This window comes from Limulus polyphemus, unplaced genomic scaffold (assembly GCF_000517525.1).
Source record: "Limulus polyphemus unplaced genomic scaffold, Limulus_polyphemus-2.1.2 Scaffold622, whole genome shotgun sequence".
In the NCBI taxonomy this organism is placed as follows: domain Eukaryota; kingdom Metazoa; phylum Arthropoda; class Merostomata; order Xiphosura; family Limulidae; genus Limulus; species Limulus polyphemus.
In genome coordinates this window covers 245025-256713 of record NW_013666232.1, presented here as the reverse complement: position 1 = coordinate 256713, position 11689 = coordinate 245025, and the positions used below count along the sequence as shown (strand labels likewise).

Sequence of the window (11689 nt, the reverse complement as noted above, 5' to 3'; positions counted from 1 at the left end):
TACTTTATTACTATTACTTAATACTACTAGACGATAAAATTAAAGGTAACGTAACGTAATACTATAGGTCGAAGTAAGTAAGTACGTACTAGTCGTGTGTGTGTGTGTGTGTGTGTGTGTGTGTGTGTGTGTGTGTGTGTGTGTGTGTGTGTGTGTGTGTGTGTGTGTGTGTGTGTAAGTTATCTAACCAATATGATCTTTGCCATACACCTCAAACTGTGATTATAACCAGATGTAAGATTAATAACTGTTTCTGTTTCATAAAACTATTAATTGCTTTTCATACATACAGGAACCTTGATTTCTTCAATAAGTCTCAGAAATTAAAGCTAAAAGTTAACTTGAAAACAAGTATTATACTGAAATATGGAAATCTCCATTCATCCACCAAGAAACACTTAAAATGTATATATGTACATTTAACATTAAGTTTTCAAAAGTGGACATGCCAGAAGAGATACTAAATGTAAAAACCATCAACTGCTTAAAAGCTACATTCATTTCTGTGTCTGAAAGAACAGTAGGAACACAGTGGATTTTATACTTGGTTTGAAGTTCTGTATAAGCAGCATTGTGTATTACAATTTAAGTAGAAATTAACTTGTTACCAACATTTTTTTGTTGTTGAAAGTAGCTGAAACAAAAAATTCTATTTTTCATATAAAATAGTAATTGAAACTCGTTTACATGTAATTACATAAATAATTTTAAACCTATTAATGGAAAGTCAAACTTCTTTGAAAGTTGAAGCAGGCCTTAAAACTTAAAAAAAAATTACCGATTAATCTACGCTTCAAAACACAACTTGAGCAACCAACATTTAGTGTAACATTTATTACTGGGACAGAAATGCAAGCAGGTTTAATTTAAAATGCATTTTAAAACCCAAGTTACCCTTACTGGATGTTTTGGTAATCTTCATACAAAAAGTAAACCTAAAAAACATTTTTCAAAATCTTTAGTAAATTCAGATTTCTTATTAAGTAATCAAAAACAATTAAATCTAAAACAATAAAAAGTTAAAATTAATCTTGAAAAAAAAATAAGATAAAAAAATAAGTAGAACAACGAGAATGTTAAACAAATAGGTAACTTGTTCTGAATGGAAATTACTAGTAATGAAATCCAATAAAAATGAAGTACACTTGGTAGTTTTGCTGAAGTTCATGAAGAAATAGGGCTTAAAAGCAACTATTTAAAAATAAGTAAATTCCATATATTTTTGTTAGTCAAATGGAGAAAAACATTAGCCCCAGAAAGAAGTGCACTAAGTATTATACCAAACAAACGTTAGCCTAAAAATAACCATTTAATACTAATTAAATCAGTAGCAATTTGATGACTAATTTCACTATCCTCTTTTCTCTAAAAGTTTTACTGATTATTCTTAGCTGTTTACAATATATATAAAAACAAACAAAAAAGCAACAAAAATAACATTGAAATTTCCCTAAGAAAGTCAGTGTGAAATATCCTTATAAAAAGTTTGGAACAAGAAGTATCTTTTGAAGAAAAACTTGGCAACAATGGAAGTAGTTATATGATTAAAAAGAAAAAAATTCAGATGCCATGTTTTTAGTGAAGTTTGTGGTCAAAACAAGAAAGATGTGTAACATTTCAAACACTATAACCTTATTCTGCAGTTGAGCAACCTTCAAACAAACCTGTGTATAATCAACTTATAACTATACATCATAGAAATTTCAAAACAGTTACTTTTCAGATTTAATAAAAATTATTCCTTTGTTTCCATGCAAAAATACTCGGGAAGATGTTATGTATCCAAAATTGGTCTTTCTTCTGGTAGGTATAAAAAGTTTAGCTGTGCGACTTCTTCATTAGGAAATCCAACCTTTTAAGAATGTTATCAGAGCTGTCTTGGCCAAGATAGTCTATTCGACCTTGCTCCCAGGCAAACATACCTCGGAAATCTCCCACATCTGCCCCTGGGATATCAGTTTTCTTTGATGTTGTTGTCTCCTCTTCTGAGGTCAACTTTTCAGATGATACTGCATGTTCATCAGTCTCGGAAGCAGATTTCTCTTCTGGTGGTAACAAAGAGCCCTCTTCAGTTTCCTTTGTTTCTTCCAACAGGTTCAATTCTCTCATACTTTCTTGAGATTCTTTAAGGTTTTCTTCTACATCAATATTTACTTCAGCAGGTGATGGTTCCTTTCTCATGGGCTTGTGAGACTCATCACTAGAAATGTTTTGGGAAGGAGCTTCAGAAGTTTTTAAAGATTCATCTCTTGAAGATTTTCTAGAACTAGATCCACTTTCATCCGTCTCGGGAAGATCTTTAGAAGTTTGAAAATTTTTTAAAGATTCATCTCTTGAAGATTTTCGAGAAGTAGGCCTTGAAGTAGATCCACTTTCATCTGTCATGTCTGGGTAGGTTCTGAAGGATGGAGGAGTGGGAAGGCTTTCAAGATCTTCATGAGTTATGGGTGATGGGAAGAAGCTTATAAGTTCTTCAGATGTGACGTACTTCCGAACATGGGCATGTGTCCGAATATCCTGAGTTACAGAATCACAATAGTAATATTAAAATTTCTTTATGTTACATACATCTAAAACAATTATGACAAAAAATGAAATTACTTTAATGAACACAAATATTCAATGTATTACGAATTACAACAAAGTTAAATGTTTTATCACCACGTAGTTTGAAAGACTAATAGATGGATATAACATTAATATGTACAATAACTACAATATAAAAGCAACAACTGTATCCTCACTATCATTTTGTGATAAATCATAAAACACAAACAATTTTTTTTTTTAAAGAGGGTGTAAATTTTAGCTAGAAACTTTTATACATTTTATATTTATCTAACATGCAAATTTTTAAAATTAATGAGCTGATAGAATAAGCAGCAATATTGGTATCACATTTTACAATCTATTATACAGTGATTATTATAAAAAAAAACATGTTTAAGATGATATCACCTTGCACCATGTCCAAATTTTCCTTAATAAAACACGATTCTCAATGTGCCTTTGGTGAAACCATTTTCAATGGCAAATAGTTTTTAAAGGAAAGTAATATTAAAAGTTGGGTTTTCTTTCTAATCAACATGTACTTAGCAAGAAGTAGATATACCTCAGATAATAAAGGAAACACTCTCCTGTTAAAGATACTCAACCAAAACTGCACAAACTGAGCATATGTGGGATGAACATTGGCTGAAGGTGACATCTGACCAGTCTGTGGGTGGAATTTAACATGCCATGGTTTATACGAACCAAAGAAATGAACAATTTTCACATTCCTTCCAAATCTAGAAAAGTGAAATACACAAATATTTTTTAAATACTACCAGCTCAATACAATAACTCATGTAAAGTTTTAAGATAATCAGAGCAGCATATTAAATTAACTTAAATACAACTACAAACATGGGAAATTTTCACTTAAATTTCTACATTTCAACTGATGTTGATTTGACTTAACTTTGAAGGGCTTAAACAATACTTCTCGTTATTTATAACTCCCCTAAAAACAAAAGGAGCAAATAAATTACCTTTCATCTATTAATACTCCACTGTTTTTTTTGTCATAATTATGCCAATTTTCTACGTATAATTTGGAAGAGAAAACTTTACTTCTTGTCACTACACTGAGAAGCAAAAATACAGATTTAAATCTAATGATTATACTTACTGTTTGAAAGCAGGAGTATAGGTGTAGCTGACATTTGCCATTAAGTTGTAAATAAATGGTAACTTGCGAGATATGTTAAGAGCCCAGTTTCTGAAATACATGTTCAACAGTCCCTGGTCACCACCTGAATAATCAATCAACTATCGATATTACAATATAGCCTCTACATGAAGCAATAATTTATGCCTAAAATGATTTTCACCATTAAACTGTGACAACAATCATCCTATAACATGTACACTTAGTGTTTTAAATCTTTCTCTATAAATTGTATTTAAAACAATTTTATTTGATTAGTCAAATATTTTAAGTGCATATACAATTACACCATTTCTTTTTACTGATGTTATTTCAGGAAAAACTATTAGATACACAAATGATAAACACTTTTTCGTACTCATATCCGCTCCTTTCTGGGTTCATTACTGCACAATACCTTTTACTGAAGTGAACTTGAGGGAGGCAGATATCAGTACAATAAATTTTCATGAATTGTAATATACTTAAGTTCGCAATTTAAATTTTTCCATACCATCAAAGCTGCCTTGTTGCTCAGCAAACTCAATCAACCCACAGAAAGTTTCCATAGCAGGAACATAAACAAACACACCACTATTGAAGCAGTCTGGCCACCCAATATCTGGTACAGCTGAAATCTCATCTCGTTCAAACAGCTCATCACAATTCTGAACCACCTAATGTTAAGTATTGGCAAATTTAAAGACAGTACCATTAAGTTCAATACATTCTTGAACTCTAAACATCCAAAAAAAATTGTTAGAGGTAGAAAGAAAGACATGTTTCTATCAGTAAAAATAAATTCAATATTTCATTCTGTTGGTGACATTATAACAATCACAAAGAACATTAAAGTTTTCAAGCATTCACACGAATCATATACGACATGAAATCTCTCACTTCAAATAAACAAATTTGTGATACAGGCAAATTTTGAACCACACTTGCTGCATGTCCAATATTTCCAATGACTGAGTTAACACAAACAATCCCTCTTCCTATTGAACATTACTCCTAATATTATTCAAAGAAAAATATTAAACCCTTTCCTACTTTCAATTATTAGAGAAAGAAAAGAATTATTCCTAATTTGATATTGATCTGAATTGTACTTTCCTATTTAAACTTAGAAAAGGCATCCATTTATATTTCATTGTTAATCAATGGTACAAGAAAGACATATCTAAGATTAATCTCATTATTGGTTAAAATACTAAGAAAATTTTAACACCTATTCCATATAACTTTACACATCATATTTTTACAATGGAGGAACTTAAGACCTTTGTTACACCCGAAAGGCAAATTTTGAAGCTCATACAGCTTAACCACAAACTAAAAACAAAACAGTTATTCCATGTTATTTGTGTTCATACTTTGTTATTCTATTGTGAAAATCATAAGAGGAAACTTATTGGAGGGGGGAATCTTAACTGAGAAATTCAGTTTGACAACAGAGGCTCTCAGAAGTGTATTTACAATGATCAACAAAATTTCTGACTAACATATGAAACTTCACTAAATGGCTAAAGAGTAGGTTATCAAAATGAAATTACCTATTTTAAACAGTAAGTTTTCATACAAAACACCTACTGCCTCAGAGGAACTTTAAAATTAAACATTTTACACCCTTGATAACCCAAGCTCTAGAAGGCCCTTGATTCAATATTTAGACATTCTTCAATTCAAGGTACTTAAGTGATTTTCTGAGAAGTATGAACATTTCTGTACTGATTATGTTTATCAATGGGGATTTGTGCACTATTATGCCTCTTATCGACAGGACACACAGAATCAGACTTCACAGGAACAAAGTCAACCTCCTTCACACATTTCAAAACCGAAGTCTGAATTTTTCTATTTATGCGTATCTAACTAAAAATAATGAAGTGCTAAAAAAAAATTAAAAGTTCTAATAAGATATTGAAAATCAAGCTCAAATACATATTTTGTGTATGGGAGATGTTGCAATACTGAGAATTCTCTTAGAAATGGTTCTTATAATGACTTGCACAGCACAAGTTATGTTACCAGAGTAAGTTTTTTGTGATCAGTCATTTACATCAAATAAACTCAGTGAAACACGATTAATATTTAACTTCCCATACAAACCACTTCTAACTATTATTCATCATAAATTAAAAGAAATATATTATTTGAAACTATTGCTAGAGTATGAACTAACTTACCACAGTATCCGGAGAGAGAAACACACACTTAGAAAACTGTGTCAGCCTCCAAATATGAAGTTTTGTGAAAGAAACCCCAAGTTCTGGTTGATCCAGTAAAGCCAGCTTAGTGGTTCCTTGAGTCCCCAGAAGTCGAATGGACTGAACAATGTGAAACACTGTTGCTAGCATATGTCTGAAACCAACATTCAGTTTTATATAGAAAATATAATGTTTTATTCTAATAGCTTTTAATAATTCTGAACTTCTAACAAAATATCTTGCAGACAACATGTATCAGGATTTAAATATTACAAAACTAAAGACCTTTTAAGTTTAAAACTCAACAATAAACTGATACTAAGAATTATGTTCTACATCAAGAGGTAGAGGAGTCTATAACAAATACTCACATGAGCCTCGTGTTGACATATAACCCATTCTCTTGGTCATCTTAAAAGTTGGATACTTGTTACTGGAAGTATAAACTTCCTTTTAATGAATACCTCTCAAACCATCCTTCTGTTCTAGTTTTTACAGATGGCTCAAGATCAGGAGGTTGTGGGCTCTGCCATGGTTTGCTGCATCTCTATTGTTGATCACAGAATCTCCAACCCACCAATACAGATTCTGTGTTCATGCCCGAGTTGTATGTAATTTTACTTTCCATGGATCATTTTGAAGCTAAAAACTACACTAATTGTAGCATTTACATGAATACCAATTTGGAATCACTTAAACTTGTGATATTAAAAAAATGACAGACCTACTAATCACCATTTTACATTTTTCTGTCAGTAACTGAGGGCATGAGCTTGTTGTCATTGCTGCTACATCAGCATCTGCTGTGAACATTTGTAGCTTTGCTTAGTCCATATATGGACTTTAAACCAGTCAAGGCAAAGCTTGGTGCCAGTTGGCAAGCAGTTTAGGGTGAGTAATAATGTAAAAAGCTTTATAATATCAAATCTATGATAACTGATTTAACTAATTTATACAGCAATTTGGGGAAGAAGTTTCCTCACAAAGATCTGCCTTAGTCATTTTGCTTTGGCTAGTCTTTTGACCTATTTTCTCTGCAAGAAAGTGATCCACCAATGCATTTGCAGTGTAACATTCTGAAACAGCTTTATTTTACAACATTTTAACTCCCAATATCTTATTCAAATGTAATATAACTACCAAGCAGCACTACTATAGCTGACACCATTACAGAAACTATCATTCTATACTAAATGCTACACTGCTATTGCCATACTATATTACCACAGTATTAGTTATTACAGCATCTAAGCAACTACTACTATAGATACCACTGTACGGTTAATTCACATTATAGTAGACTGCAAAGAAAAATATAATCATATCTTAGGTACATAACAATACTACACCACTTATACTATATTACATGTACCATATTGCACTGGTGTGGTTATTGTACTACATATACCTTATCCTCCACATTGTAGCTACAACTGTTTACTATTCATTTAAAACCACTAAAGGAAGTTGTGTACAGTGAATTTATAGAAAATATCAAATTTAAAATATCATAATAAGGCAATTGCATTATGTAAAATTCCAGGATAGCTCTAGTAATCAAAACTGCACATTTATGGGGTGGGGTACGTCACCTTTCGAACACTAAATGAAAAATATTAAAATATTCCAAAGTAGAACATAACCAAGTCTACTAAATAACCTGTTTTGTAGCATTTTAAAATTTTGTATGATACTGTTGCATTATCATGTACTGAGTACATTAACTTAAAATGATGTTACATACACAAATCAGCAAGTCATTTGAAAATGAAAGCCAACAGTCATGCGTAAGCATGCCCAAGAACTATTTTAACACTGTGTAGTATTTCTTATATAATTTGCTGTTATAAAAAAATAATCACTTTTGGGTATGGTATGAAATAACCATTTTTAAAACAGAATATTCATATAATCTGATCATAACATGTGAAGACTGAGAATTTAAAATTTCCAAGACAGAAATATACCTTGTACTTAATGACAGAAGTTAAGAGCCAAAATTACTTACCTTAGTGGACGAGAAACTCCATCCGTAATTAGAACTACTAAAGTCCGATTAGTTCCACTCAATCTCAATGAATTTCCTAGAACTATACAACCTAGAGCACACAGATTATTGGATGCTATTGTGACATATGCTTGTTCAAGCTTTTCAGGCTCAGGTGGACATGGAAGCCAGTCTCTAACAAAGTCCACCATTTTATCCCAGCTCTTTGGTCTTGGCAGAGTTTTTCGTTGTGAGCCATCAGTTACTTCATAACTGAAAACATATGGAACTGATGGAGTATGGGAGTTTTGAGCTGTCTCAGGTTGATTAGAAGCAGTAGAAAATGATGATTTTGCCCAATCAGGTGGATGATAAACTCTCCAATCTTCTGGCCTGGACTTCTCTCCATTAGGAATAACTTCACTTGGACCACCATATGAATCATGCCTATTGGACTCCTGTAAGTGCACTGGAAAGTATCCATTTTTGTAATTATCTCTTGGCAATGGTGAGTAATGTACTTGTACAGGAGTCGAGTAGCGTGATGGTACAGAATATGGATGGCTGCCTTGTGGAGATGGATGTTCAACTTCCTGATTAATCGGAGATTGAGAAGTAGAAAGAATACCACTGTGTGAGGGTGATAATCTACACTCTGGATTTGTTAGAGTTGAGCATGAGCTCTCAAAATTAGGAGCTACTGGCTGACTGGATGAACTATCATGGCCTCTTTCACCATTATGCAAGTCAGTAGTCTTTTTATAATCCAAGTTGTGATGCTTATGGTATTGATCTACAGATGATTTTGAACCTTGTTGACCAATCCATGCCTCCATAGCACAGCGTCTGGGGCAGGAAGTTGAATGACGTGAAATTTCTTTTCTTATTTTTTCTTCACTAAAATTAAAACTTCCTATATTAAAATACCATTGGGACTGCTGCTCTGGGGAGGCACTCTGCTGGGACTGCTGCTCTGGGGTGACATTCTGCTGGGACTGCTGCTCTGGGGTGACATTCTGCTGGGACTGCTGCTCTGGGGTGACATTCTGCTGGGACTGCTGCTCTGGGGTGGCACTCTGTTTGGACTGCTGCTCTGGGGTGGCATCCTGCTGGGACAGCTGCTCTGGGGTGGCACCACAATTGCATTCAGGGAAATGTGCAAAACTTTCTGGGCCTTGTCCAGATTCCTTTAGATGTGAAGCTTCTTGAGATATTTTAAAAGCTTCTCCCTCACTGTTTACTCTAAAAGGAATCATGGCTTGCTGCAACCTCTCTTTCACACACCAAAAGCACTGCTTATCGCCATCTTTCCCTCCACCCTTCACAATATCTACAACCACATTATCCAGAAAATCTTGCAATATGGCAATGTACGACAAAACTCTTTTTGAACAAAATCCACAGATATTAGATTTCTCCTTTGAAACCAAAAGGGTATTTTCTTTAGATAATTCTGCTTCATCTTTACTTTTTGCATCTTCCCCACAGCTACTACTAAGGAATTTCTTAAAAGTTTCATCATAAAAATCTGGAGGCTCATTGGTATGTCTAGAACACTTAGATGGAGTTGTTTCTGTCTGATGGTTAGCTGTGGAATAAGAATCAGAGATATTCTGATCATTTATTTTTGTATCTTGTTTGTGCTGACTTTTTGTGCTTTCACCTTTTTGTTCATATGAACATTCTTTGAGTGGTGCTCCACTATCTTGACATTCAACATCAAAACCATCAACAATTGCAAAATCTAAATCATTCTGCAATGGTGGGACTTCTGGAAAGTCAGGATAACAGTCCTCCTCTGAATCTGTCTCAGCTACTACTTCATCTCTCTGTAATTCACAAACATTTTCTATTTCCAGAAAATCTTGTTCATTTTGTGCCTTAAAAAAACAATGGCTCTGAATCTAAAGATGCTGAAGAGTCAGACATAACTGACTTCCTATGTTCAACATCCTTAGGAAGCAGATTGATTACACCATCATCAGTGAAAGTGTCAGTGCTTTCTTCTTCAGCAGAATCTTCAGGAAAATGTTTCACTTGTTTTTGCTGATAAGCTTTAAGGAACTGATCACTTGTATACCAATTTTTGTCTGTGTAACTAATAGCATCTTCATCATTCAGATTGTCTCCTGATTCTACTACAAATTGCAGTGAGGTACTTTCTTTACTATTCTGTACACTTGCAGCCTCATTCTGTCTACATTGATCTTCATACTGTGACCTATCCAAGTTCCTCTCTTGACTAATTACAGATTTTTCTTTAACTGAAGAAAATAACTGGGGAGTGTTTGAAAAAAACATTACATTCTCTGGAAGGTTTTCAGCCTCTGTAAAGCTGTAATCAACTTCCATTTCAGCTCTCTGTTTAAAGTCAAAACCTAAAACATCCAATTCATGTTTGCCAGTTGTTTCCAAATGCTGTGTTACACCAGGACATGTTGCTGTTACAGCTTCATTCTCTTCTGTTGGAATGCTAAGTGATGCTGTTCTGTAAAGTATTAAATATCCTTTCAGCAATAATTCAACACCCGTTAATATGTTGCATTCTCAGTTCTAAATTGCAAAAGCAGTTCAGAAACAATTGTCATTTTATGAAATGCATGATTAACATAATACTAAGAGAGCAAAATTTTTACCTTAAACACATTTATGAGTAACTTCTCTGATTAAATGGCTTGTACCATTAAGGGGATAAACAGGCTAATGTAAGATGTTAACAGTAACGCTGATCAAACTACCCCTACCAACTGTTAAATGTTAAGTAGCACAACTTACGTTACTTATTAAATAGATAAGTTATCCAAAGATTAACATTTAAAGGTCACATGTAAAGACATTTTTTTTAAACTATAAAATAGGCTATAAAGTTACAGAACATTGAGTGAAGTTGAGAAATTATGTAGACCAGAAATAAAACACCACAACTGACAATGCAAGACTATGATAGTTATAGATTTAAAAACATTACTTTCTTATACGTAATTCTGAAATCAGCTTCTTACAGGTGTATTCTAAGTTCAAAATGCCAAAAACGTAATGTTTCTTAAAATATACCTTACTATACAATTATTTTTAGTGTATCACTCTGAACTGGTTCTAAATGGACATCAATAATAACGTGTGAATAACAGCATTTCAGCTCTACAGTACACCTTGGCTGGTGACGAGCTCATCAATATTCAGGGTGTTAACACTCAATGTCTTATTCGAAACCTTATTTTCTTACTTCATATTCGTGTACGGAAACAAAAATTAATCGCTGTAGAACAAACGTGTCGATCCTCAGGCCTTATCATGATAATATGCGCAATGAAATAACGAAACGATATAAAACTAAGAAGAAATATGGACTGTACAGATTTGGCGTAGTTCGATGACAACGAAACGATACAAGACAAATGACGTAAACTTTTTACTTTATTACGTGTATTGCATGCAATGAAACAACAGAACGATACCAAAGGAAGGATGAGAACCAGAGTATAGGCGACCCTATTACTTAAACATACATGTGGGACAGACCCTTATACATCTGACATTTAAAACCGTTGGTCTTTTTATGCCCTCTAGCTAAATACAATAAAAAAACTTTCACACACACAAATATTAAACTATTATATTGAACATTTCAATTACTATAATTTATAACCAGTTGTTCTCAAAATTTTCGGGCTCGTGTACCATATTTTGTTTAAGCTTTTTTGAAATGCAAACACAGGCCTAGTTTTAACAAAACGAAAGATCGAATTGCAAACATTTTTAACAATTACCCATTAACGCGAATGACGTGATTTTGTTTTG

General features: G+C 33.2%; 1 protein-coding gene across 2 annotated transcripts; it reads right to left on the bottom strand.

Moving 5' to 3' along the window:
• Positions 1-100: 100 nt before the first annotated feature.
• LOC106459527 (glycogenin-2-like) lies at positions 101-11313 on the bottom strand. Of its 2 annotated transcripts, none has more exons than XM_013919154.2 (7): positions 11115-11313; positions 7910-10376; positions 5881-6055; positions 4206-4368; positions 3674-3797; positions 3113-3290; positions 101-2517 (listed from the first exon to the last, which is right to left on the bottom strand). In XM_013919154.2, the coding sequence occupies exons 2-7, from the start codon at positions 9142-9144 to the stop codon at positions 1819-1821; spliced, it is 2574 nt and encodes an 857-aa protein (XP_013774608.1). In that variant the 5' UTR covers positions 9145-10376; positions 11115-11313; the 3' UTR covers positions 101-1818. The 2 variants fall into 2 exon arrangements, with proteins under 2 accessions (XP_013774608.1, XP_022241740.1); XM_022386032.1 differs by lacking the exon at positions 11115-11313 and adding an exon at positions 10943-11046.
• Between the last annotated feature and the right edge of the window lie 376 nt (positions 11314-11689).

Bases quoted from the DNA above. Each gene is read 5' to 3' on its own strand.
- LOC106459527 (XM_013919154.2), bottom strand. From the start codon at position 9,144: ATGATTCCTTTTAGAGTAAACAGTGAGGGAGAAGCTTTTAAAATATCT. The intron at 4,369-5,880 runs GTAAGTTAGTTC...ACTTAACATTAG, and splicing joins TTCTCTCTCCGGATACTGTG to GTGGTTCAGAATTGTGATGA. The intron at 2,518-3,112 runs GTATATCTACTT...TCTGTAACTCAG, and splicing joins TGTTTCCTTTATTATCTGAG to GATATTCGGACACATGCCCA.